General features: G+C 39.9%; 1 protein-coding gene and 1 long non-coding RNA gene across 2 annotated transcripts in view; one reads left to right on the top strand and one right to left on the bottom strand.

Moving 5' to 3' along the window:
- The window catches only part of LOC129695702 (hippocampus abundant transcript 1 protein-like), a 59,836-nt gene that overhangs the window by 23,909 nt on the left and 8,302 nt on the right, over nucleotides 1-27,625 (top strand). The window contains 8 exon segments of the mRNA XM_055632896.1: nucleotides 2,219-2,346; nucleotides 2,794-2,908; nucleotides 15,228-15,446; nucleotides 16,841-16,954; nucleotides 17,459-17,530; nucleotides 18,334-18,446; nucleotides 18,907-19,004; nucleotides 27,070-27,215. Of these exon segments, the coding sequence (XP_055488871.1) occupies nucleotides 2,219-2,346; nucleotides 2,794-2,908; nucleotides 15,228-15,446; nucleotides 16,841-16,954; nucleotides 17,459-17,530; nucleotides 18,334-18,446; nucleotides 18,907-19,004; nucleotides 27,070-27,215 (1,005 nt within the window).
- The window catches only part of LOC129695704 (uncharacterized), a 41,446-nt gene continuing 26,572 nt past the window's right edge, over nucleotides 12,752-27,625 (bottom strand). Inside the window, exons 2-3 of the long non-coding RNA XR_008723213.1 lie at nucleotides 26,736-26,848; nucleotides 12,752-13,468 (exon numbers count right to left, since the gene is read on the bottom strand). This is a non-coding gene — a long non-coding RNA (uncharacterized LOC129695704). The remainder of the gene's footprint in view (nucleotides 13,469-26,735; nucleotides 26,849-27,625) is intronic.

Consider the following 27,625-nt stretch of genomic DNA (forward strand, 5'->3'; position numbering starts at 1 on the left):
TCCTCATCCACCTCGACCTGAGCGCAGCCTTCAATACAGTGAACCATAACATCCTGCTCACCAGACTCAAAGACCTCGGCATTGAAGGCTCTGCACTCAGCTGGCTCCGTTCCTACCTATCCAACAGATCCCACTTCATCTCTCTCCACAACCACACCTCTGCTACAGCCACAGTCACTCAAGGCGTTCCCCAAGGCTCCGTACTCGGCCCCCTCCTCTTCATCATCTACATCCTCCCCCTTGGTCAGATACTCCGCCACTTCAACCTGGACTTCCACTGTTACGCCGATGACACCCAGATCTACCTCGGCGCCAAATCCCCCCACAACCCCCCCCTCTCCCATATCAACTCCTGTTTGTCAACTATAAAAACCTGGATGCAACATAACTTCCTCAAACTCAACAGCGATAAGACAGAATTCCTCCTCATAGGCTCCAAAGCCACACTCAGCAAAATCAATAACCCCACTCTCACCATCGACGGCACCACTGTCTCCCCATCTCCCCAGGCCCGCAACCTTGGCGTGATCATTGATTCCACCCTCTCCCTTGAGCCTCACATCTGCCATGTTATTAAAACCTCCTTCTTTCATCTCCGCAACATCGCCAAACTCAGACCCTCTCTCACACCTCCCGCTGCTGAAAGACTCATCCATGCCTTCATCTCCTCCCGACTGGACTACTGCAACTCACTTCTCCTTGGCATCAGCTCCACCTACATCAACCGACTCCAACTGGTCCCGAACGCAGCCGCCCGACTCATCACCCACACCAAATCCTGGCATCACATCACTCCAGTCCTCAAACAACTTCACTGGCTGCCCATCTCCCACCGGATCACCTACAAAATCCTGGTCCTCGCCTACAAAGCCCTCCACCATCTGCCCCCCCCATATCTCTCACTGACCTCCTCTTCCCCTACCAACCCTCACGGTCCCTCAGATCCACATCAGCCGGTCTCCTCTCCATCCACAAGTCCAACCTCCGCAGTTTTGGGGACAGAGCCTTCTCCAGGGCAGCTCCCAGGCTCTGGAACTCCCTCCCCCAACTGATCCGCAATTCCGCGTCCCTCACCATCTTCCAGTCCTGCCTCAAAACCCATCTCTTCACCTCTGCCTATCCTTAGCCCCACGTCCCCCTCCCTTTTCATGTGTGCATTAATTGCCTCATATTGTGTTTTGAATTGTATTCTGTCTTTACTTTGTGTACTAGTCATGTCTCTATGATTTATTTCATTCCCCTTGCATGTTTTTCCTCTACCTGCTAAATTTTTGTAAGGTGTCCTTGAGACTCTTGAAAGGCGCCCATAAATAAAATTTATTATTATTATTATTAAGATTAACAGTGTCGAAAATCATTGGGTGGTGTCAAAATTGTAAAAGGTTTGAAACTAATGGGATGTTAAGGGGGAAAGCAATCTATTAACATGAAGGAAGGTAATAATTTAAATGTTGCATTGAGACTACCTTCATTTTAATGATGATTCTATTTTAATCACCCGACATGCTGAACTTACTGAAAGTATGAGTTAGAAGGTAGATAAAAATGCTGGAGAAACTCAGCGGGTGAGGCAGCATCTATGGAGCGAAGGAAATAGGTGATGTAATGAGTTAAGTGCCTCTTCGATCCTGAAATACCTCTTCTCTAAATCCTTCCTCTCCTTCAGCAAGATCTGCTTGCTGCTTCACCACCTGACTGCCTTTCGTGCTTACCGCAACCCGATATGGAGTTCGTTATTCCCTCTTTTGTTCCTTCCATCATCTTTCGCCAGACTTTGCCTGTCCACTTCCCTCTCACTTCCTTGCATGTCCTGTTGGGCTTTCACAACCTTCTGAATGGGACAGACACAAAATGCTGGAGTAACTTAGCAGGACAGGCAGCATCTCTGGAGAGAAAGATTGGGTGATGTCGAGACCCTTCAGACTGATGGGAGGCATGGAGAAAGAAAGGAAAAAGGAGGAGGAGGAGCCCGAGGACTGAGAGAGATGTAGGACTAACAAGGGCTAACAAAAATTGTGAGAATTCAATGTTCATGCCACCAGGATGTAGACTCCCCAAGCGGAATATGACGTGCTGTTCCTCCAATTTACCGGAAATGACAGCTCGTGTGAATTATAGTTTTATCATGTTTTGTTTGTGATTAAGCAGCCTATTGCCTTTGGTTGTAGTAATATATAACTAGTAAATTTTGCATAATTCTGTGCTTTCTCCTTTTTAGGGTTTTTTATCATTCATGAGTGCTCCACTAATAGGTGCTTTGTCTGATGTGTGGGGGAGAAGATCATTTCTCTTACTAACGGTGTTCTTCACATGTGTCCCAATTCCATTAATGAGGACAAGTCCGTGGTAAGTGTGTTGTTATGATCGTATGATGTTCTGTATGAGAACTAATAGGGAGGATATGAGTGTAAAAAAGTACCTAGGTTGCAGTTTAAGTTATTTATGTAAATTAAAAGTGGGTTAATAAATATCCTAGAAATGAAATAAATTAGTGTGTGAACCAATTTGCATTGTCTAAAAATGTTATGTGAACAAGTATTATACATCAAAGTGTTATTAAGCTGCAAGGTAAAGGTGCATTTGGTATGAGACAGGACAGGGAGTATGAACAGTTTTGAACCACCTTATCTTCCGGATGGAAGATCTTCTCATTTGGAGAGAAGTATTTTCAAGTGATCATTTTGGATTTAACTCGAGAGTCAGAAACAAAATCCCCAAGATAGAAACTGCCAGATAGTCTATTTGTATTGGAGGTGTAGTTTGCAAGGCTTTTTCTTTCTTTTGTTTTTGCAGGTGGTATTTTGCTGTTATTTCAATGTCTGGAATTTTTGCTGTCACTTTTTCAGTGATATTTGCATATGTAGCTGACATTACACAAGACCACGAGAGGATTACAGCATATGGACTAGTAAGAATTTTTTTGCATTTTTCTGCACATCAAAAACAGTTTTTTACTTTTGTACGTTCATCTTGCCATGTTCATATTTTCCCCTCCCACCCTCCTTTTGTTAGAATACCTGTTTTAACCTTGCTATAATGACTGTTCTTGGGGAGTGACTATGTGGCACATTATATTGCCATGAACCTGGTTTCCATTTTGCTGCACAAATGACCTAGCTCTTTGCAATCCCTGGAAGGTTGTGATTCTAACACCTACCTCCTATTGAGGTCATATTTGTGGTTCAGTGATAATTTTTCTCGGGTCAGGATCCAAAGTTTGTGGCTAACACAAAATTTGGAAGGTGAGGTAGATAGTCTTGGGCTGCAGGATGACTTCGGTAATTTGGTAAAATAGGCAGGCTGATGACAGATGGGATATGCATAAGGGATGGTAGAGCCTTGGAGTACATAGGAATACAAGGCCTTGGTCTGCAGGTCTTTGAGAGTGATAGCAAAAGTAGCCAAGGTGGTGAAGCAGCCAAATGGGTTATTTTCCTTCATTGGCTTAGCATGGCATGTAAGAGTTGACAAGTTACGGTTACAACTTTGATTGGGCCACAACTGGAGGTCCGTGTGCAGTTCAGGTTGCAATACCATTGGAAGGACGTGATTGGACTGGAGAGGATACAGAGGAAGTTCATCAGGATGTTGCTTGAGATGGATGCTTGGGTTACCAAGAGAGAATTTGAAAAGGCTGCGATCTTTTTGATGCAGTGGAAGCTGAGGGGGATCTTGTGGGTACAAATTTGAGGTTGATTGATAGTAGGAAACCTTTCACCAGAGCATACGTTCAGAGTCAGGTGAAAGAAGGAATCTGAGGAATTAAACATTTTGCCAGAGGATGGGTAAAATCTACAATGCACTGCCTGATTGAGGCAGAGACTCTCACAATGCCTAAGTATTTGGATAAACATTTGAATTGCCAGTCCCTAGAAGGCCATGGACCAGCAGCATGGACATGGTAGGCCAAAGAACATGTTTGTCCTGCATAACTCCATCGCTGTATGATTGTGGATCATAATGTAGGCTGATTTAGGCAGCAGCAAGGAAGTGCGACAGTAGTTGTAAGATCTCTTGCATCTATTTGAGAGGGCCTCAAGTAGATTTGAAATATCCCATTCATTATTTGGGAGAAAGCAGGTGGGTTGTTGCTTGTGTCACATCATATCTTCCCAGTATTGTACTAGAATCCCTGGCTACTATATCCTGCATTTTTAGATACCCTATTGGGTTTTGCACAACTGTGGCAGTGCTGCAAAAGTATACGAGGCCGTAATGCATTGTTAGGTGGTGAAACTTAACAAAATCAGAAATGCAAGTTCTTTTTAACACAAATGAAATGGAAGCAGGTGTAGGCTACTTGATCTCTTGAACTAGTTGTGCCATTCTATAAAAAATGGCTGATCTGATTGTCACCTCAATTTCACTTTACTATCAGTCCCCAGTAACCTTCTATCTCCCCGCAAATTATAAATTTATTTAACTGCTTTAAAAATATTCAAAGCCGGCTTTCACCATCTATTGAGGAAGTGATCCAAAGATTTGTGTGAAAATGTTTTGCTGCATCTCTGCCTTGAATAGGCATCCTCTTTGGCCATTCACCCAACCTATGTATCTCTCTTCACTACTTACTTTCATCTAACTAGTATCAGAATTTTACGACCTTTGATCTCTTCATCCTAGTCATCCCTTCATATTTGTTTCATCATTCAATTTAGTAGTCAATGATCATTCACTTCAGTGCCCTATTCCTGCCAGCTCCCCATATTTCTGCTTCTTTCTGCTTGAATACCATTAGACTTCATTGTCTTGTGGAGAATTCCACATGTTGAGCATATTCCATTTGGAATACCCTCCCTGCATTTCTACATCCCTGTTAAAATATTATATCTTTCATTGACAACTCCTCATTCCTCTATCCCAATGAATTTAGGCCTAATCTACCCAATCTCGTCTCGTATGCCAGCCTTATCATTCCATGAATCAATCCAGTAAATCTTTTATTTCACTGTCTCCATGACAAGATCATGCTTGTATAAGACCAAAACTCCAGATGGGGTCTCACTATGGTCCTGCACAACTGCATCAGAACATCAGGACCGTGTGGTGAAAACCAACACCCACTAAAAGAACAAACTGGTGCAGCTGAGTACTTGCTTTTAGCAATTGGTGTTGACGACAGCCAGCTCTCACTGCACCTTCTCTTAATTTAACATCATGCAGGTAATAAGATACAAGGAACTGCAGATGCTGGTTTACAAAACAAAAAAGACATGGTGCTGGAGAAAATCAGTGAGTCAGGCAGCATCTCTGGAGAATAACCCCCCCCCCCCCTTTACCCCCTCCCCTTCTTCCCTGTGCCCCACCAAGACTAGCATCCATTTTCTCCCCTCTACTTCCAACTCTATTTCTTCCTCTGGCTTCACAATTTGCACTTTTATCATTGTCTCTCACACTTTTGTCTCTCCATCTCTGGCCTTTGTCCAATCATCTACCTATCAAAGCCCCCCCTCAGCTCTATGCATCTATCATTTGCCAGGCTTTGTCTTGCCCATCCTCTCTTCCAGCCTTCTCTCTTTCCACTCACCACAATCAGCCTGAATAAAGGTCTTTACCTTATCCATGTTCTCCAGAGTTGCTGCCTGACATGCTGAGCTACTCCAGCACTTTTTCTTTTTCTTTTCTTGACTATTCAGATAATGTCTTTTTAATTTTGGAATGAAATAGGTAAATATTTGAATTTGTGCCTCTTTTAATTTGGTTCTTTACTACTTAGATTTTTGCAGATGATACAAGATGTTTATGAAACTTGCACTATTTGTTTTTTCCTTCTATTGTAAATTTGCTTTATTTTTAGAGGACCCAATATATCTTTTGGCAAATTCTTTGATAGTTGGGACAGAAAATAGCAGCTCTGATGAACTCATTTGAAGCAAGAACGTGTATTGCATTATTAAAAACTCTTTTGCTACTTCATTGTACCACCAACAATGTAACACGTTTTTCTGATTACTACATGGCCACTTGAAATATATTTGTCCTTGAAGCTTTGAAATGATTTAAAAAATATATATACATCTCATTGTTGCTTTAATGGGCTGTTGTTACTGTTGAATCTCCTCTATTCCTTACAATATTGTCCTCAGCTGAGGTTTTGTCCAATAGGGAATACATTTCTACAGAAACAGTCTTGTACCAAATCAAAGGGCAAATTTCCACAGGCTAAAATAGGGTACTTGGAATTACAAATCATATTATCCAAGGAATCAGGTTTAGAACGAAGGGAACTTATAACCATTGAATGAGCTATCTGTAGTATCAACAAAACCAGGGATTTCATAAACTAACATCCTGACGTTGATATGTAACAGGATCATGACCAAAGAGCAATTCACTGTTTTGGCAAAAAATAAATTGGCTGTGCTAGTTAGCTGCAATTGTTTAAACTGCATGCGTTCTTAATATAATGCTCATATTGCAAAAGACAACCCATTTCCACATTTCCTTCCTTCTCCCCACCACCCCCTATCAGTCTGAAGAAGGGTTTCGGCCCGAAACGTTGCCTATTTCCTTCACTCCATAGATGCTGCAGCACCCGCTGAGTTTCTCCAGCTTTTTTGTGTACCTTCCATTTCCACTTAGGCTGTGTAGTGAAATGAAAATAATTGTTCTACTGGAAGTAATTATGCCAAAGAAAGATGAAAATATTTTTTTGCAATTGAATGTTACACGTAGAAAAATAAAGCCATTATAGGCACGCAGCATTTTGTGTTATAAATAAAAAGTTTAAGGGTACAGGAATAAAGGTTTAAAATTATACAACACATAATCATATTGCATTACATACATAAATGAAATAATTACATTATAAAAGCTCTGATTATAAAAGTTCTGAGAAGGGAGTGGGCAGGAAGAGTGAGTGGAGGGAAGATGATGCTCGGGTCTTGTGTCCATGATAACATTCTAGCCAGCAGGCTTTAGTAGCCACACAATATTGTGGTTGTGAAGATTGATGGTTATTTGATTGTGGGGATTGGTGCACAGGGTAGGTTTAGGGGAAAAGTGACAGTTAAGGGAACATGTAATAAAAGGAACTGCAGGTGCTGGTTTATATCAAATATACAAAATAAACATGTCTCTCCCCAAGGGAACCTGTTGTCCTGGATTTATCCAATGGCATTGATACACAGCCTTTATCTTTTGGCATTTTACAAAGTACACTTGTTTTGTTGAGGCAACAAATTAACACGTTGATTACTAATCACATTTATTTTGGACATTATGGTCAATTGACTGCCCTATTTTATGGACCTAGAAAATTTAAACCTCAGTTTCTTTAGGATAATAGAAGGGATGAGAAGATTTAGCATGACACTATCATTTTTAAAGAGAGGATAATGCTATGGGTACATTGGAAGCTTTGAAATTCATGATTTTTCATGCCACGAGAGTAAGGAGCATGGAAGACATTAGAGAGAAATTAGCACAAGGTTTCCAATTCAAATATCAAGCTGACCATAGGGAGAGAATCCGGAATACATTTATTTGTTTGAGGAGGTTGTTGGAACATGGAACAGTCAGTAGTCGAACACTTTTTTTTATTTGGAGGGGAAAAAAAACAAAAACAAAATTGAATACAGGAAGAAACTGGGTAGTGAGGAGGACACAAGAGATAAAATGACCTGTATTCCTTTCGTATAAGTGGTTCTGATTCTTAAGAATCCGTCAATCACAAGATTTTACTTATTCTGCTTGTTTCATGTAAATTTTAAGCCTGCGAAATAAAGTAACTTTGACGAGTGAATAATGATCATGGGATACACAGAGTGATACAGTGTGGAAACGGGCCCCTCAGCCCAATGCCCCCACCAGCCAACAATGTCCCACTTGCCTGCGCTTGGGCCAGATCCCTCCAAACCTGTCCGATCCATGTACCCGTCTAATTGTTTCTTAACCGATGGGATAGTCCCAGCCTCAACTACCTCCTCTGGCAGATTGTTGCATACACCCACCACCCTTTATGTGAAAAAGTTACCCCTCAGATTCCTATTCAATCTTTTCCCTTTCACTGTGAACCTATTTCCTCGATTCCCCTACTCTGGGCAAGAGACTCTGCATCTACCCGATCCATTCCTCTCATGATTTTGTACACCCCTATAAGACCCCCCCTCGTCCTCCTGCGCTCCATGGAATAAAGACCCAGCCTACTCAACCTCTCCATATAGCTCGCACCCTCTAGACCTGGCAACTTCCTTGTAAATCTTTTCTAAACCCTTTCAAGCATGACAATATCTTTCCTATAACATGGTTCCCAGAACTGAACATAATATTCTAAATGCAGTCAAAACTTTAAGGACATAGGTTTAAAAGGCAGCCTGACGATTCATGTAGTTCTTATGAAATGCCATCTTGCGAAATGTCATCATAGCAGATTTAGAAATATTATACCTAGGGATTGGAGTTGGATACACAAGAAATCCAGGAGTCTGAGTTAGGTGTTTTGGGTATAGACTCTGCAGCCCTGTTTCTCATCCAAATCATTGATGTCAAACATTAACAGGCCCAGCACCGAACCCCGAGGCACACCACAAGTCACAGGCCTCCAGTCCGAGAAGCAACCTTCCACCATCACCCTCTGCTTCCTTTCATGGTGTCAATTTGCTCTCCATTCAGATATCTGTCCTTGGATCCCATGCGATCTAACCTTCCAGAGCAGCCTACCATGCGGAACCTTGTCGAATGCCTCGCATGAAATCCATGTACACATCATCTACAGCTCTGTCCTCATCGTCCTTTTTGGCCACGTCTTCAAAAATATAAACCAGATTTGTGATGCATGACCTCCCACGTACAAAACCAAGCTGACTATCCCAAATCAGCCCTTGCCCATCCAAATGCCTGTATAACCTGTCCCTCAGAATGTTAAGCCAATTGGCCTACTTTTCCCTGCAGCCCTCTTGAAAAGAGGCATATAAATTGTGAATAATTCTAGTTATTAGTACAATTCTTTTTTCATATCTTCATGGTCTTTGCATCTCAACCTTGCACAGTTATCTTGCCACATAACCAGGAAGTAATATTTTGCATAGGAAGGAACTGCAGATGCTGGTTTAAACTGAAGATATAGACAAAAAACTGGAGTAACTCAGCGGGACAGGCAGCATCTCTGGAGAAAAGGAATAGGTGAAGTTTTGGGTCGAGATCCTTCACTTTTTCCACATTTTGTTACGTTGCAGCCTTATTCTAAAATGGATTAAATTCTTTTTTTTTTTTTTTTAAATCATCAATCTACACACATTTCACCAGAATAAAAATGTGAAAACGAGTCTTTAGAAATTTTTGCAATGCAATTAAAAAGAAATAACTGAAATATCACATTTACATAAGTATTCAGACCCTTTACTCAGTACTTTGTTGAGGCACCTTTGGCAGCGATTACAGCCTCAAGTCTTCTTGGATATGACGCTACAAGCTTGGCACACCTGTATTTGGGTAATTTCTACCATTCTTCTCTGCAAATCCTCTCAAGCTCTGTCAGGTTGGATGGGGAGCGTCGATGCACAGCTATTTTCAGGTCCCTCCAGAGAAGTTCGATCGGGTTCAAGTCCGGCCACTCAAGGACATTTACAGACTTGTCAGGAAGCCACTCCTGCATTGTCGTGGCTGTGTGCTTAGCGTCGTTGTCCTGTTGGAAGATGAACCTCTGTCCCACTCTGAGGTCCAGAACGTTCTGGAGCAGGTTTTCATCAAGGATCTCTCCGTACTTTGCTTCTTGCATCTTTCCCTCAATCCTGACTAGTCCCCCAGTTCCTGCCGCTGAAAAACATCCCCACAGCATGATGCTGCCACCTCCATGCTTCACCGTAGGTATGGTATTGACCAGGTGATGAGCGGTGCCTGGTTTCCTCCAGACGTGATGCTTGGCTTCAAGCCAAAGAGTTCAACCTTGGTTTCATCAGAATCTTGTTTCTCATGGTCTGAGAGTCCTTTAAGTACCTTTTGGCAAACTCCAAGCGGGCTGTCATGTGCCTTTTACTGAGGAATGGCTTCCATCGGGCCACTCTACCATAAAGGCCTGATTGGTGGAGTGTTGCAGATATAGTTGGCCTTCTGGAAGTTTCTCCCACCTCCACAAAGGAACTCAAGCTTTGTCAGAGTGACCATCGGGTTCTTGGTCACCTCCCTGACAAAGGCCCTTCTCCCCCGATTGCTCAGTTTGGCCGGGTGGCCAGCTCTCTGAAGAGTCCTGGTGGTTCCAAAGTTCATCCATTTAAGAATGACGGAGGCCACTGTGCTCTTTGGGACCTGCAATGCTGCAGAAATTGTTTTATACCCTTCCCCAGATCTGTGTCTCGACACAATCCTGTCTCGGAGGTCTACGGACAACTGCTTCGTCTTCATGGCTTGGTTTTTGCTCTGACATGCACTGTCAACTGTGGGACTTTATATAGACAGGTGCGTGTCTTTCCAAATCATGTCCAATCAATTTAATTTACCACTGATGGACTCCAATCAAGTTGTAGAAACATCTCAAGGATAATCAATGGAAACAGGATGCACCTAAGCTCAATTTTAAGTGGCATAGCAGTCTGAATATTTATGTAAATGTGATATTTCAGTTCTTTCTTTTTAATTACTTTGCAAAAATGTCTAAACACCTGGTTTTGCTTCTTCATTCTGATGTATTGTGTGTAGATTGATGATAAAAAAAAATGAATTTAATCAATTTTAAAATAAGGCTGTAACGTAACAAAATGTGAAAAAAGTGAAGGAGTCTGAATACGCACTAGCAAGACAATTAACGTATACCTAGCAAGACAATTCAGGAGATGACCATAAATTACCATCAAGTTGATTAACATAATTTATTTTGTAATTAAACAGAATTATCAGTGGGTAATACAAGGTAACAGAGGATTTAGTTGTGTTGACAGAAAAACATTTCTAGGTTGCAGGAAGATATGAATAAGTGATTGTGTGCACGTAAATGGAATTGAATCCAGAAAAGTGTGAGGTCATGGATTTGTAACCAAGAAAAAAGAAAGGCAATAAATGGTGTTAATTCCAGCAAGGAATTGAGATGTCTGAAAGTACCTGGACAGCTGGGCCACTGAGCATTGTCTACTCACTGCATTGTGTAAATGGTATCATGAAGCCAGAGGGGAACAGGAAACATTGCTGCTAGCGCTGGAGAGGAGGAGGCTGACTAAGCCAAAATTGTTTTCTTTAAAATATTGGAACATGAAGGGAAGTCCAAAAAGTCATGCAAGGCCTAGCATGTGAAAAAGAAAGACATGGGTCTCCCATGTGGTGAAATTAAAACGAGGAAACACTTGTTAATTAATGGTGATATTAAAGGGGAGTTGAGAAAATGATTGATCGAAGGGTATTACAGATCTAGAACTAGCTGCCTTTTCTTGCTGCCTTTGAAGATGGAAGAGGCAGAGCTCCCTGCTAAGTTTAAAGCTGCGTAGATGGAGACTACCAACTCCAAAGCTGCAGATCAAGACAGAAGTGGAAGTAACACAATGAAGAAAGACACCATTGTTTCAGCAGATTGGTCTCGGAGATGCTGGGCTTGTCACGGGCAGAAGGAGTAAACAGAAACATTCTGCTCTCGAGTTTAGAAGAATAGGGTGATTTTATTTTGAAATGTAAAAAAACATCATGCATTTGATAGATTTGGAATTGGAAGTTTCCCACACCTTGGATGTCTAGAACAGCGATCATAGATACAAAATGTGGAATCAGCTGTTTAAAAAAAAAACGTTTCTTCACCCAGAGGATAGTGGTTATTTGGAATTGAACACAAAGAGGGCTGTAATATTTAATTTGCTGAACGTAATCAAGACCTATTGATTTTTAGATATTGAGCAATATGTTTTGGTGCAGGAAACTGGTACTGAGGTGAAATATCATTGTGGTCTTGATGGTGGAGCAGGCATGAAAAGCTGAATGGCCTATCCCTGATTTTATTCCCCCTGTAGTGTAACTTGAATAATTCCATATTGTGCAGGCATGGATTGAATTGCCATCACATGCTGTAAACTTGATTCTGTGGGTTATTCTGGTGGGTGGGTAGCACATACTTTAAGGTCTAATTAGGATTACTTTAGATGCGACTTTAGTCATTACCATGAAATAACCTGTGTTAAAGCTGACCCCTGCAGATTTAATACTCCAGAGCTGATTTACAACAATGTTTGTGGAGCTGCATATTTAGCAGACATACAACAGTCAATGCCTGGGAGAAGGGAAGGGAGGAGAACAGGAAAGAAAAAAGTGTGCCTGTAAGCAATTTCTTGGACATTGAAGATAGACACAAAAAACTGGAGTAACTCAAAGGGACAGGCAAGACAACGCAGGAGTGGCTTCGTGACACGTCTGTGAATGTCCTTGAGTGGCCCAGCCAGAGGCCGGACTTGAACCTGATCGAACATCTCTGGAGGGACCTGAAAATAGTTGTGCGTCGACGCTCCCCATCCAACCTGAGAGAGCTTGAGAGGATCTGCAGAGAAGAATGGGAGACATTACCCGAATACAGGTGTGCCAAGCTTGTAGCGTCTTACCCAAGAAGACTTGAGGCTGTAATCGCTGCCAACGGTACCTCAAGAAAGTACTGAGTAAAGGATCTGAATACTTACGTAAATCTGATATTCCAGTTATTTCTTTTTAATTACTTTGCAAAAATTTCTGAACACCTGTTTTCACTTTTTTATTCTGGGGTATTGGGGAGATTGATGATAAAAATAAATTTAATCCATTTTAGAATAAGGCTATAATGTAACAAAATGTGGAAAAAGTGAAGGGGTCTGAATACTTTCTGAATGCATTGTATAAACACTGCTGTAATTTCTGCGTGATGAAACGAAAATGTATAAAAATGGCCTTTATTAAAATCTAACAATGCACTTTAACCACATATTATTTTTCTATTACAAATCTCAAATTGTGGAGTACAGAGGCAAATAAATAAATGATGGGTCTTTGGCCCACGCAAGGTAATCTAAAATACTTCCCTTTTCCAAAAGTTAACATGGCAAATTGTATGAATCTACCATTAATAATCAGATTTTTTTTTTAATGATAGAAAGTTAAGAATTTTTATGGGCCAAGATTTCTAATCCTCCAATTAACTCATTCATGTCTGCACTCAATCAATAAATATGCAACTGTTATTTCCTGAATCTATTCAACTGATTTTATTTAACCTCTTATGGTGGTTCCAAGTTGTAGGATATTATATTCATGATGTCAATTTCTGTCAAATCAATTGTATTATCTTTCCAGTTTTGAATGCATGAAACTTGATCGAATTTGGTTTCACCATCCTCTTCAATATTTGCCTTTCGGTTTAAACGATGCATGTTAAAAGTCTGAAGTGGTTCATTTTAATCCTTGGGTTTGGTTTCCTCTTTTCACATCTGATTTGGTCCTTTGCTACAAGATGGTTTACATCTGATTATGAAAATTGTTGATTTCTTGCATACAAGACAGAATTCAGTGATGTGCAGCGGGATGTGATGTTCTAAAGAGAAAAAAAACAACAAGGTTACAATTATTTTAGAGCCATCTACCCACAGAATAAACAGATCATTTTGTCAATAAATGCAGAACAGCACATGGCCTTGCACAGTACACGTAGTTCAGCACAAAACATTGTGGAATTGTAGTTTGTTAAATCCGTGAGATGAAATGTGTTTTCTGCTCAAATCATCATAGTCTCAGGAGGAATAATTGGGGGTGGGGAAAAGTAAATTATTTCCCATAGTTGTTTGGAATATTGAAGAACCAGTGACCAAAAACACATTTCCTATCCCAGTGAATTTTAAGAATATTTCTCAGTTTGGTTAATTTGCTTTGAAAAATATCTGTGAACAGAAGAATGTAAAACTTGTGTTATGCTTGATAAGCATTCTTTAAAATGTAATAGCAGTTTGTTCAGTTTTTGTCAAAGCAAATACAGATAAAACATGACATTACAAATTACATACAGGATTCTACCATTATCTTCCGTATCTATGGATATATATTTGTAACTTCTCATTGTTCCATTATGACCCATGTGATCCAAGGGTAATTGTGGATACCAAAATAGAGAAATGAATGGAGAGAAAAAAACAAACTTTTAAATATTTTCTGTGTTTGCTTTTTATTATAAAAAATAAACTGCCATGCTACAAAGAGAAAGTTGTGTTTAATGCTTCATATTTCAAAGTGAAATAATTGCCACTTCATTATTTGCCTTTTTAGTAATATTAACTCCAGGCTGCTTTCTAATGTCACAAATGCATCATCGTCAGGCCTAAGTGTTTGAAGTGTTTATGCATTCACAAAGAGATGATATCAATGATTCAGTAATAGTAGTCACCAGCATAATTTTCCAGCAGTTAATATATAATATTTAAAGTGATATATCTGTTCCTCAGTTAAGAGATAATTGGGCAATCTTTATGGTCTATTGGTCAAGTGTCTTTTAAAACATGTTTTCCATTAAAAAATAATTGAAACAGATCTATACTTGATTTTATCTTGATAGGTGAAGATCATCGGTTAGTGGGAATTGGCGATGTCTATTCTGAATTGTGTATATTTTAGCACTATTTGCTATGAGGCTTTAAAATGACGCTGATCTTGTGTGAGCAGCAATGTTTTTGTTTAGCTGAGTTCTATTTACCAGAGCCAATAATTGAACTTGCCAATTCTGATCCTTTTCACTTCTGATGCCAATTTCTAGATTCCTGACTGGGAATTTCTGAATGATTCCTGATTGATTGCTGTTTATCATTTTGATCCAGTTCTTTTAAAGAACTCTCATGACAGCTCTGCACCTCATTATGTAGACTATTGTAATGAGATTGACGATGACCCAAGTTTTATTTCATTTAATTTTGTTGTTCGTGCTCCTTCTCTGGACAACTGTGAGGACATAGTATGAAGCTCAAATGTTGCAAGTGAAATTTGTCAATGCTCAAAGTATGGGATGGGTTCTTATCAAACCAACAAGTTAAATTGTGTGTAAGAAAGAACTGCAGATGCTGGTTTAAATCGAAGGTAGACACAATTGTGTGTCTGGTTTGTTGTCTTTTGGAGCTCGTTGAAAATAAAATCAGTCACTATAAAACAGACAGGCCTCTTTATATAGGTGCATGTTAATTCCATCATAAGGTATCTTTTACCATGCTTAGTTCATGGATTTTGCCAGAATTGTTTGCAAAAAAACACAATTGTTAATGGTATTTTTAAGCAAAAGTTATTTTTCTTTCTCTCACTCCTCCCTCCTTTAGGTATCAGCAACCTTTGCAGCAAGCTTGGTAATTAGTCCAGCCATTGGTGCTTATCTTTCTAGTAAATATGGAGATAATCTTGTGGTACTTGTGGCCACTGTGATTGCAGCATTGGACATATGTTTTATCTTAGTGGCCGTGCCTGAATCTCTTCCGGAAAAGGTGCGACCAGCTTCACGAGGATCACCATTCACCTGGGAGCAAGCAGACCCTTTCTCTGTAAGCAAGCATTAATGTGTATATAAACTGCAATTACCACGGTGTAACATTGGTTGCGGAAGGCAACAAGTAGGCACAGTGCTGCAGCAGGGCAGAGACGCTGCCTCAGCTCCAGTAACTAGATCGATCTGGTTTGATTAGTGCGGGTGTCAGGGGTTATGGGGAGAAGGCAGGAGAATGGGGTTAGGAGGGAGAGATAGATCAGCCATGATTGAAGGGCGGAGTAGACTTGATGGGCCAAATGGCCTAATTCTCTTATTCCTTATGACCTTATGAGTGTTTTCTTAATTGTCTGTGTAGAATTTGAAGGTTTTCTCTGTAACCATGTAGATTTGTCACGTGCTTTCAAGTTCCGGAGATGAGCTGGTTGGCCGATCCATTGGCTTCTGTACATTGCCCCTAATGTATACTGCTGGAGTGTAGGGAGAATCAGGGGAAGTTGACAGACGTGAGAGGGAACTGATTAACGGAAGAATAAGTGGGAGAATGGGATTATCGGAATGCTCTGGGAGCTGTAAGAACAAATAGCAACTTATTCTGTTAGATGGAAAATATGGGACCTAACCTATATGTGTATAAAGCTTTATCCATTTTCATTTTAATTCTTGTCAAACTAAGAGCTACAGGAGTCAATGTTCTATTTTGACTGACTTCTGCATCAAGCTACCATGAGGTAGTAGTTAATCCATCATCCAAAGGTGATAAATGTTGTAGTGTTTGTAACATTAATTCAATTTGTAATGCATTTAAGAAATAGTAAAAAAAATATGAATTGTATAATGGAGAAGCTCAGTAACAAAAGTTGATTATTAGCACTCCTGTGCATTGAAAATTATTACTGCTCTATCCAGTTTTCACCGTGGCTTCAATTAAATCATCAATGATCAAATTTTTGAATATTTTTGTCAGATAATGTGCCATTAGAGTTTTATTAATTCTTCCCATATTTGATTTTTTTTTTTTAATGATGGTGTTATATTGACAGCAATAATAGATTTGTAGGGAAACTTGCACCATACTTACTCCCTTGGGTTTGCAATTCTCCATTAGTGGTGTGTTTGTCAGAGATGGCCAAGCTATTTGCCTGCTGTCTTAGTTTTCATTTAGGCCAATCTCAACTTGCATCCTTGGTACTGGTTTGTTCAGCACTTTCTCCTTGTCACCCCAAATATAAACAATGATCTATATTGTCTCATCTTTTTTGGCATTATTTCTTTCATCCTGATGTTCCTACACAGTTCTGTACAGATTTATATTTGTTCTGTCATGCTAGTCAACTTTAGGATCCTGGGTCAAATGCTGTTCGTTTCTGATCTATCTCAACACTTAATAAGAATGTGACTTAATAAGAATAAGGCTGACTACATTTACAATGGGTTTTTTTTCTGTTGCAGTCCTTGAAAAAGGTTGGAAAGGACCCCACTGTGCTGCTGATCTGTATAACGGTGTTTCTCTCGTACCTTCCCGAAGCTGGACAATACTCTAGCTTTTTCCTTTATCTTAAACAGGTTTGTATAAGATCATTCAAGTAGTACCTCTTGATCTCATGTTCAGCCTCAGTGGTGCTATTTATTTGGCCAGCAGGGTTATTGGGTTTTGGGAGAGTTAAGGATATTCAAAAACGCTTATCTTTCTTTCCCGGCCAACTGGTAGTTATGTAAAGGTGCTCTTATAACTTTTAAGCTAAGCTTTATTCTTGGGGGAAAAAGTTCTGATGTGCTTTTCTCGAGAATACTTATCTCAAATAGCCATTTGCTATTTTCGGTGGTGTTGCAAGTCACCTCTGTTATATGTACAACGAATCTGTACTTGATTTATATATGAAACCACAATATAAGGAGTTGAATTATATTGAGCTAACATTGTATTTGAGCTCAATGCCAACCAATTAGATGATTGGGAATACAAGCTAGGCAGCACAATTTGGTTTTCTTAACTCTTACTCTTTTGCAGGTCACAGGGCAGTTTCTTAACTTACTACTTACAATTAAATCTTTTGATTATTTCCTCAGGTTATCGATTTTTCTGCTGGGAGCCTTGCAGCCTTTATAGCTGTGGTAGGAATCCTCTCTATAATAGCACAGGTGGGTATTCAAAATGTTTGTACATTGTAGTATTTTAAAACATTTTAATGAAAATATTGCTTGTAAAAATTAAAACTAAATATTCTGTCTTTTATAAACTTGCTACGTGAAATCTTGTTTATTTAGCTACATGGAACTTTAGAGGTTTTTGAACTAAATGGAATTAAAGAAGGGATACAAATTGGGGGGGAGAAAATAAATGTGATATAAGCTTTACTGTGTCTTTTCCAAATAGTTAGTTTGTCATTTAATGTATTAAACCTACTTTTTGCTCGTTTCCTACGAGGATATTATGTTGTTGGAGGAACAGCATATAAGATGTATTTTAAAATAGCAGATCTAATTATAAAATAGCACTGTAAAAATGTCATTAATTTTGTTTTCCATCAATCTAGTTTTTGTTTAATGATGTTTTGGGTTGGAGGAATTCGAACCCACACTGATTTCAATGTATTCACTTTTATTACGCCAGTATTTTCTTTGTTTCTAATTCTGTTTCAATTAAATTAAATCCTGCTAAAGATTTGATGTAGTCTGTAGTTCTAGGTTTTAAATTCATGTTTTTGATTTTCTGTTTATAGTGAAAATTGCTATATGTACTTTGTACCTCTCTGAAATGGCAAATTTATTGTTACAAGTTGGCCCTTGGCAACTTTAGATTTTTGTTTTGTTGCTGATCCAGCTGCTTTGCCACAAGTAATTGTTTTGCCTATTGTCATTCCCATCCTTCATATTAATAGGTACAAATATTGTTTACAGGCAAGTGGATTAATTAATATTTTTCCTGATTTCTGTTTCTACAGACTGTATTTCTTAGTATCCTAATGAGGTCCATTGGTAATAAGAACACTGTGCTACTTGGTCTAGGATTTCAAATGTTGCAGCTGACTTGGTATGGATTTGGATCCCAGCCCTGGTAAGTAGCTATGCTTCAGTGAGGTGCAGTCATGCATATCCACTAGTGCTAGAAACAACTGGATTTTGAATACTTAAACCCCCAGAATCCTCCTTTTGAGAAGCATATTCTAAATATGCATGAAGAATGCCTACTTGTAAGCAGGAATCACTTGTTTTCATAATATCCAGGAAAAAATCATACATTTTTTGAATTTATACTGTTTCTGAAATTTAAAAGAGATTGTAGTATAGAAAATGGCCACAGCTTGGGTCTAATTACGCAAATTAAATTTAATGAATTGAATCGACCCAAAACGTCAACCATTCCTTCTCTCCAGAGATGCTGCCTGTCCCCTGAATTACTTCAGAATTTTGTGTCTATCTTCAGTTTAAACCAGCATCTGCAGTTCCTTCCTCCACATTAATTTTAATGAAGAAAGATTCTGATGTGATTCACTAATTGTTGCTTACTGTTTTAGGATGATGTGGGCAGCGGGAGCTGTAGCAGCAATGTCAAGTATTACTTTTCCAGCAGTTAGTGCTTTGGTTTCAACTAATGCAGATTCTGATCAGCAAGGTAAGCGATTTTGTATTGAAGAGGCAAAATTAATTCATTGTCAATGTTCAACTTGAAATTTAACTTATTTGTTGATAATTGAAGAAGTGTTCCACGTATCAGTTCTGTAGTTGCCTAGTTTGGATTTCTTGGCACCTTAACAAAATGCTCTGAAGATCTGAGTAAACATAGAAAATAGGTGCAGGAGTAGGCCTTTCGGCCCTTCGAGCCTGCACCACCATTCAATATGATCACGGCTGATCATCCAACTCGGTATCCTGTACCTGCCTTCTCGCCATACCCCCTGATCCCTTTAGCCACAAGGGCCACATCTAACTCCCTCTTAAATATAGCCAATGAACTGGCCTCAACTACCTTCTGTGGCAGAGAATTCCACAGATTCACCACTCTATGTTAAAAATGATTTTCGCATCTCGGTCCTAAAAGACTTCCCCCTTATCCTTAAACTGTGACCCCTTGTTCTGGACTTCTCCAACATCGGGAATAATCTTCCTGCATCTAGCCTGTCCAACCCTTCAGAATTTTGTACGTTTCTATAATATCCCCCCTCAATCTTCTAAATTCTAGCGAGTACAAGCCGAGTCTATCCAGTCTTTCTTCATATGAAAGTCCTGCCATCCCTGGAATCAGTCTGGTGAACCTTCTCTGTACTCCCTCTATGGCAAGAATGTCTTTCCTCAGATTTGGAGACCAAAACTCTGCAGCAGAGTAAAGTGCAGATATTTGTATCTGCTGCATGTATTACTTCAAGAACACCAATAAATTGGTCAAACTTTATCTTCCGCTCACAAAACAGTTAACTTTGCCTGATTATCTTTTTTTTTATTTCAAAAGTGCCCTGCTATTTTATCTTAAATAATAGCTTCTAACATTTTTGCTACATTAAGCTGGTCTGTAGTTTTTTTATTATCTGTCTGTTTTCTGAATAAAGGGGTTATATTTGCTGCTTTAAAATCTCGTAACCGTACCAGAATTCAGGAAATTTTAGAAACTTGTATATTTGTTATCTCACATGTCACTTTTAAAATCTTACTGTGAAGTCCACCAGATCCCTTTGGATCTATCAGCTTGCAGCCACTACAAGTTTCTTTGTACCATTTTCCTGGTAATTTGAATTGGCCTGAGAACCCTCCTTTGCAATTCTTGATCTCTTCTATTTCTGGAATGTTGCTTGTATCCTCAAGTGATGCAATGATACAAAGCACCTGCCTCATTCATCTGCCTTCTGCGTTTCTGCATAATTGATTCCCCAGACTAGTTTCCCATAGGACCAATGGTCACTCCGTAGGCTCTTTGTTTTAAATACCCGTGGAAACTACCGGTCTTTTTCAGGGCTACCCGTTTACACCTTTATTTTCTGTTACAGTTTATTCTCTGTAATTGCAATGTACATAAATCCTAAGTGTCATTGGACTTACTGTATCCAGCTGTTCACCATTGAGAAAGTTCACTTTGCTATCCGATTGAATTGTTTACGTAGTTATGGTCATTCGCGTAAATTATTTCTATCTCTCAATTTTGTGCTTCGACCTTTGTGTCTTCACCAAACTCATCATAGAATATTTTTACACCACAGGGGCAGGCCATTTGATCCATCAAGTCTATGATAATCTTAATTGCACATTCCTCACACCCTGCTGCACATTTTGTCTCCAGATTTGTGGCTTCCTTTCATCATTTCAATAAATACAGTGAATAGTTGGGAACTATGCTTGCCATAATCTGCCCATTAGCGTACTTTTAATCCCTACTTGGACTTTAGCCACTCGTCATGTTCTCAGTGGTGCCTCAATTATGGACTCTCTTAATTTTCCAACGACTTAAGTTAACCTTTCTCATCTAGGGTTGTCTTGGCATCTATTCATCAAAAATCAAAGTTCTGAAAACAGTGAAGAATCGTAATTTACAAGAGGATCAAATGCTGAAATCCCTGTGTGGGATAAATTGTGCACAATTAACTTTAACGCAGCTTTTGTGCATTACCTCACATAACTTTACTATTCTCAGTTGCAATTCACAATGATTGAGCTTTGATTGAGTTTATCATGACTCCATGAACTTCTGTATTATGGTTGATCAGGCACCGAATTCTAGCTATACAATGAGATAAATTGTATGGCTGCGCCAGAGGTCGTAATCTCCTAATTGGCTTTTATTCAAGTAAAATTAGTATCAGATTAGGTATGTGCTGAGATGTTTACAAGGATTTTCCAAAGCCATAGCAATAACACACAGGCTTCATGCATAGCTTCACTTTTATGAGTGAGGACAACAGTTTTTTTTTCAAGAAATTACCCAATTAACAAATTTAATCCATAACAGGTGGTGTTTTCCACAGTTACCGTTTTATTAGCATTCTAAACTAACAAACAATAGCAGTAAACGGATCTTGGCTTTGTGGTTTAATTTGTTTGTAAAGGTTTAAGATATTTATTCTCACAGTATGATGGATAGTTTGGCCAAGCATTTATGTACTTTTATGTACATAAACAAAATAACTTAATTATGTGGGTGTAAAAGAAAGTACTAAGAGAATGTACTCTTGACATTTCAAACAGAATGGAACCCTTACAAATTCTGTTGCAGCAAATGCGACTGATCTTCGAGTAATGATATAACTTCAAATTTGTTTACTTTGCTACCACCATTGTAATCCTTCTGGTGGGAAGATATATGAATCCCATTTTGGTTAAAGTAGTTACCAAGAAACATTTTTGATTAGAGGGTTTGGCAAATGTGAGCTCCACCTTTGCTCTAAATAGCTATACTGTTACAGAGAAATACAAGAGTACCAAAATAAGATGGGTTTTATCATAAGCTAACAATAGCTAAATTTTCATTGTAACCATTTCCCTTATTGTAACGTCAGAGACCTGCAATGATCTTAACAAGATACTGTAGATGAAGAACAATTATCTATGGGTGGATTGTTTGTGGTTTGCTTAGTGTTGACTCAGGCATTTATTTTTGTCTTCTGTCATTAAACATTTAATTCTTCTCCAATTTCTTGGGCTCCGCACAGTGTAACTGTGTAATATACAATATTAGCCATTGTGTCAGATGAGTGTCATTATTCTGTTTGTCTTCACATATTGAATTTCTCAATGCATCCGATTTAGCAAGATAATGGGTTTATTTCATATTTAAAAATCACATTATTCTGTGCGTTTTGAAAATCTATAGACATAGACATAGAAATTAGGTGCAGGAGTAGGCCATTCGGCCCTTCGAGGCTGCACCGCCATTTAATATGATCATGGCTGATCATCCAACTCAGTATCCCGTACCTGCCTTCTCTCCATACCCTCTGATCCCCTTGGCCACAAGGGCCACATCTAACTCCCTCTTAAATATAGCCAATGAACTGGCCTCAACTACCCTCTGTGGCAGAGAGTTCCAGAGATTCACCACTCTCTGTGTGAAAAAAGTTCTCCTCATCTCGGTTTTAAAGGATTTCCCCCTTATCCTTAAGCTGTGACCCCTTGTCCTGGACTTCCCCAACATCGGGAACAATCTTCCTGCATCTAGCCTGTCCAACCCCTTAAGAATTTTGTAAGTTTCTATAAGATCCCCGTGTCTCAATCTCCTAAATTCTAGAGAGTATAAACCAAGTCTATCCAGTCTTTCTTCATAAGACAGTCCTGACATCCCAGGAATCAGTCTGGTGAACCTTCTCTGCACTCCCTCTATGGCAATAATGTCCTTCCTCAGATTTGGAGACCAAAACTGCACGCAATACTCCAGGTGTGGTCTCACCAAGACCCTATACACAACCCTATAGCATTCTGTGGGTTTTGATAAGTGAATCCGTTCCTTCCTATACATTTCGTCTCGACCCAAAACGTCACCCATTCCTTCTCTCCAGAGATGCTCCCTGACCCGCTGACTTCCTCCAGACTTTGTGTCTTATCTTCGATGTGAACCAGAATCTGCATTTCCTTCCTGCACACTACAGAGTTGGTCGTGTTTGTTATATCTTAAATGGAATCCTATTCCATATGTTTTTCTACTTTAGATTTGAATAGATGACCTGGCAAATTTTAATCCAACAAGTTCAAAATGGTTACAACGTATGGAGAACCATTTGGCCTATCAAGTCTGTGTCATATTTAAGAAAAAGCAATTCAACTAGTTCCACTCCACCTGCGTCCCAAAGCCCTATAAATTAAGAACATAAACATGCACCGTAGGAACAAATCTTTTGGCCACAATATTCATGCCAATCATGATGTCGTTAAACTAATCTCCTCGGCCTGCAGGTGATCCATACCCCTCCATTGCCTGCTTCTCCTTATACCCATCTAATGCCCGTCCCACTTAGGAAACCTGAACGGAAACCTCTGGAGGCTTTGCGCCCCACCCAAGGTTTCCGTGCGGTTCCCGGAGGTTTTTGTCAGTCTCCCTACCTGCTTCTACTACCTGCAACCTCCGGAAACCGCACGGAAACCTTGGGTGGGGCACAAAGTCTCCAGAGGTTTCCGTTCAGGTTTCCTAAGTGGGACAGGGGATTTAAGGCCTTTTAAACAGCACTATCATATGTGTCTTCACCACCACCCTGGCAGCGTGTTCCACCACTGGAAAGATCCACTAGCAGGGATGACAGTGGAACAAAAATGGCAGGTGTTTCTGGGAATAATACAGAAGGTGCAGGATCAGTTCATTCCTAGAAGGAAGAAAGATTCCAAGGGGAGAAAGGGACCACCATGGCTTACAAGGGACATCAGGGACAGTATAAAAATTAAAGCAAAGAAGTACAACGTAGCAAAGATCAGCGGGAAGGAAAAGGATTGGGTAATGTTTAAAGAGCAACAGAAAATAACCAAAAATACAATACGGGGAGAAAAGATGAGGTCCGAAGGTAAGCTAGCCAAGAATATAAAGCAGGATAGTAAAAGCTTCTTTAGGTATGTGAAGAGGAAAAAATTAGTTAAGACCAAAGTTGGACCCTTGAAGACTGAAAAAGGTGAATTTATTATGGGGAACAAGGAAATGGCAGATGAGTTGAACAGGTACTTTGGATCGGTCTTCACTAAGGAGGCCACAAACACTCTTCCTGATGTACTAGTGGCCAGAGGATCTGGGGTGACGGAGGAACTGAAGGAAATCCACATTAAGCAGGAAATGGTGTTGGATGGACTGATGGGACTGAAGGCTGATAAATCCCCAGGGCCTGATGGTCTGTATCCCAGGGTACTTAAGGAAGTGGCCCTAGAAATCGTGGATGCATTGGCGATAATTTTCCAATGTTCTATAGACTCGGGATCAGTTCCTGTGAATTGGAGGGTAGCTAATGTACCCACTTTTTAAGAAAGGCGGGAGAGAGAAAACAGGGAATTATAGACCAGTTAGCCTGACATCGGTTGTGGGGATGATGCTGGAGTCAATTATAAAAGATGAGGCTCGAAGGGCCGAAGCTGGCTCGAAGGGCCGAATGGCCTACTCCTGCACCTGTCGTCTATTGTGATAGCCGAATATTTGGATAGCAGTAACAGTCCGAGTCAGCATGGATTTACGAAGGGGAAATCATGTTTTACTGATCTTCTGGAATTTTTTGAAGATGTAACTAGGAAAATGGACAAGGGAGAGCCAGTGGATGTAGTGTACCTGGATTCTCAGCATTTGATAAGGTCCCACATAGGAGATTAGGTGGCAAAATTAGGGCACATGGTATTGGGGGGTAGAGCGCTGACATGGATAGAGAAGTGGTTGGCAGACATGAAACAAAAAGTAGGGATTAACGGGTCTCTTTCAGAATGGCAGGCAGCGACTAGTGGGGTACCGCAAGGCTCGGTGCTGGGACCACAGCTATTTACAATATATATCAATGATTTGGATGAAGGGATTCAAAGTAACATTAGCAAAGTTGCAGATGACACAAAGCTGGGTGGCAGTGTGAACTGTGAGGAGGATGCTATGAGAATGCAGGGTGACTTGGACAGGTTGGGGAAGTGGGCAGATGCATGGCAGATGAAGTTTAATGCGGATAAATGTGAGGTTATCCACATTTGTATTGCAAGGCCTGGAAAGCTAGGGACTAAGTTCTGGTGGATGGGATTGGTATAGATGGGTAATTGATGAATGTGGTAGGTTGAAAGGCCTGTTTCCATAATATGCGTTATAACAGAGCTGCCTGTTCTTTTTTTATTAACATTAATTGGATATATCGCGATTGATGACCTGGGGAACACTTTTCTGTATTATGCAGGCCAAAACAACACCAATTCCTTCTCTCCAGAGACGCTGCCTGTCCCGCTGAGTTACTCCAGCTTTTTGTGTCTATCCTCGTGTTGTATCTATTAAATACTTATTTATTATTGAAACTTCTAAGGGAAAATAACTGTTATTATGTATCTGGATCTTTCTAGCCCCTAAACTTTTTTCCATTGACAATTGTTTTTATAATAAGATTTTTTTTGCCCCTTCTCTGTAGTAAGTTTTCTTAGGAACTCAACTACCACATTATAGCAGAGGTACCTGTATTTGTAAAGCACAGGATTTTTATGCTTTTGCAGCTACTTTCCCAAGTTGCCGGGATTCTTTCAACAAAATATATACGATGCCCTCAAATCTCTGGTCTTGTACATCTTTTATAATTGTTCTAGAGTTTAATTTACTTTCTCCCATGTTTCCAACCCAAATGTAACATTTCTCATTCCTCAGCATTAAAATGTAACTACCACTCATCTGTCCATTCTACCAGTCTACCTGTATCTTCTTGAAATCTCTTGTTGGTCCTCCAATTTTTGTCATTTGGAAATTGTCTTGTGCACCCAATTCCATTTCATTCTCTCATGTTAAGAAAATCCCTAGTACCAACTTCTGGAAAACTCTGTGGTACATTTTCCTGCATTCCAAAAGTTAACATTTCACTATTACTTTTCCTGTTATCCAATTTTCTATTGATGCTTATTCAGCCCCTTTTATTTATTCAGCCACTGTAAGCTCCTGTGTGACGTCTCAGTGGAATAGACTCGATGGGTTGAATAAATAGACAAATTCCGCTCTTATGATATTTATTCCATGACCTTGAGACTTGATCCCAAAACCAATTTTATGGCATCTGATCAAATGCATTTTGGAAGTCCATACTTTGACCTCTACATTAACCTGTTCTTGCTCACAAGAAACATTCATCACCTTAAATGATTTGTGCAGGCTAACGTCCGGTCACACTCTTTCTTATTCACCTACGTTCATTTGCACCATTTTATTTCCCATTTCTTTCCCCTTATTTTCCAGTAAAATGCATTGCATCACATCTCTCTGAATATCATCTGTTATATCGATATAAAAACCAATGATGCTGGATATAAGATCATTCGGCATAGGTAATCAAAATTAATTGTCAGGTACACTGGGAATAGAATAATGAAATTCTAGCTGCAATTTTATAGGCTCTTACAACCAATAAATACACATAAATAACGATAAATTTTAATAGTTAACCAGACCATAATAGTGCAAGCCGAAGTGTATAGTGCAACCAAAAATTAGTCCATTGTAGTTCTGTGCTGAGTTTGGATTGTGGTTAGGATGGTGCATTGTGGTTCAAGAGCCTAATGGTTGGTGGGATGAAGCAATTCTTGAACCTGGAAGTAAGTTCTCAGGCTCTTGTTCCATCCTCCCAATAGTAGCAGCATTACAGGTACCATGGGTGTTGTGGGTCTGATATTAGCTGCCTTTTCAAGTCAGCGTTTCCTGTGGACCCTCTTCATGGCAGGGAGTTCATACCTGTAATGGATAGGGCAATGTTCACCACTTTCTGCAGTCTCCTTCCTTCTTCGGTATCCCGAGCCAGGCCTTGATAATGACGGCAACATTTTACTTGTGTCCAGGGCCAGGATCTTGGAATTCGAACAAAGCACAGTAGTTATGATGAGTGAATTTGTTCAAAATCTAGACATTGCTATAAACTGGAGTTGAGGAAGAAAAATGACCCACGATCTTATTCAATTGTGTAACAGCTTCAAATGCTTTAAAAACAAAAACAGTACTATATAATCTAAGTACAACGTCATTCATTTCTGAAGTAATGGTGTTAATTAGTAATCCAACTTTTTTAAAGGTGTTGTGCAAGGAATGATCACAGGAATCAGAGGGCTGTGCAATGGCCTTGGACCTGCTCTGTATGGGTTTATTTTCTACCTGTTCAATGTGGAACTGGATGCAATCTCTGACAAATCGGTCAACGTGCAAGATCCCAAAGTAGAGGTAAAATCTTAAATATGTTGATTTCTAAATTAATATCTGGATGTGTATTTGTGCTAAAGTTAACCAATCTAATTCTATAAATGGGCCATTCTTTGGAAAGTGAACCAAATTTCACACACGTGACCGGATGTCATCACATAAACCAGGGTTGGCAACCTACGGCCCTCGGGCCGAATGCGGCCATAACCCAAAATCATCCGGCCCGCAAGCGTTATTTCCTCCCCCCCCCCATATTTATCCAGCCCGTCGACTTCCATCATCTCTGGTACCTCCCGAGGCCGCGGCGCCCAGGCACGGTGACACAAGGAGGCCTGCGCTGGCGGCCGCAATGGCCGAGCTGAGGAGCGCCGAGCTCTGTCTGTATTGCATTCTGCGCAAAGCCGCCGGCACGGCCGCGCACCTTCTGTGTC

Source organism: Leucoraja erinacea, chromosome 3 (assembly GCF_028641065.1).
Source record: "Leucoraja erinacea ecotype New England chromosome 3, Leri_hhj_1, whole genome shotgun sequence".
Lineage (NCBI taxonomy): Eukaryota > Metazoa > Chordata > Chondrichthyes > Rajiformes > Rajidae > Leucoraja > Leucoraja erinaceus.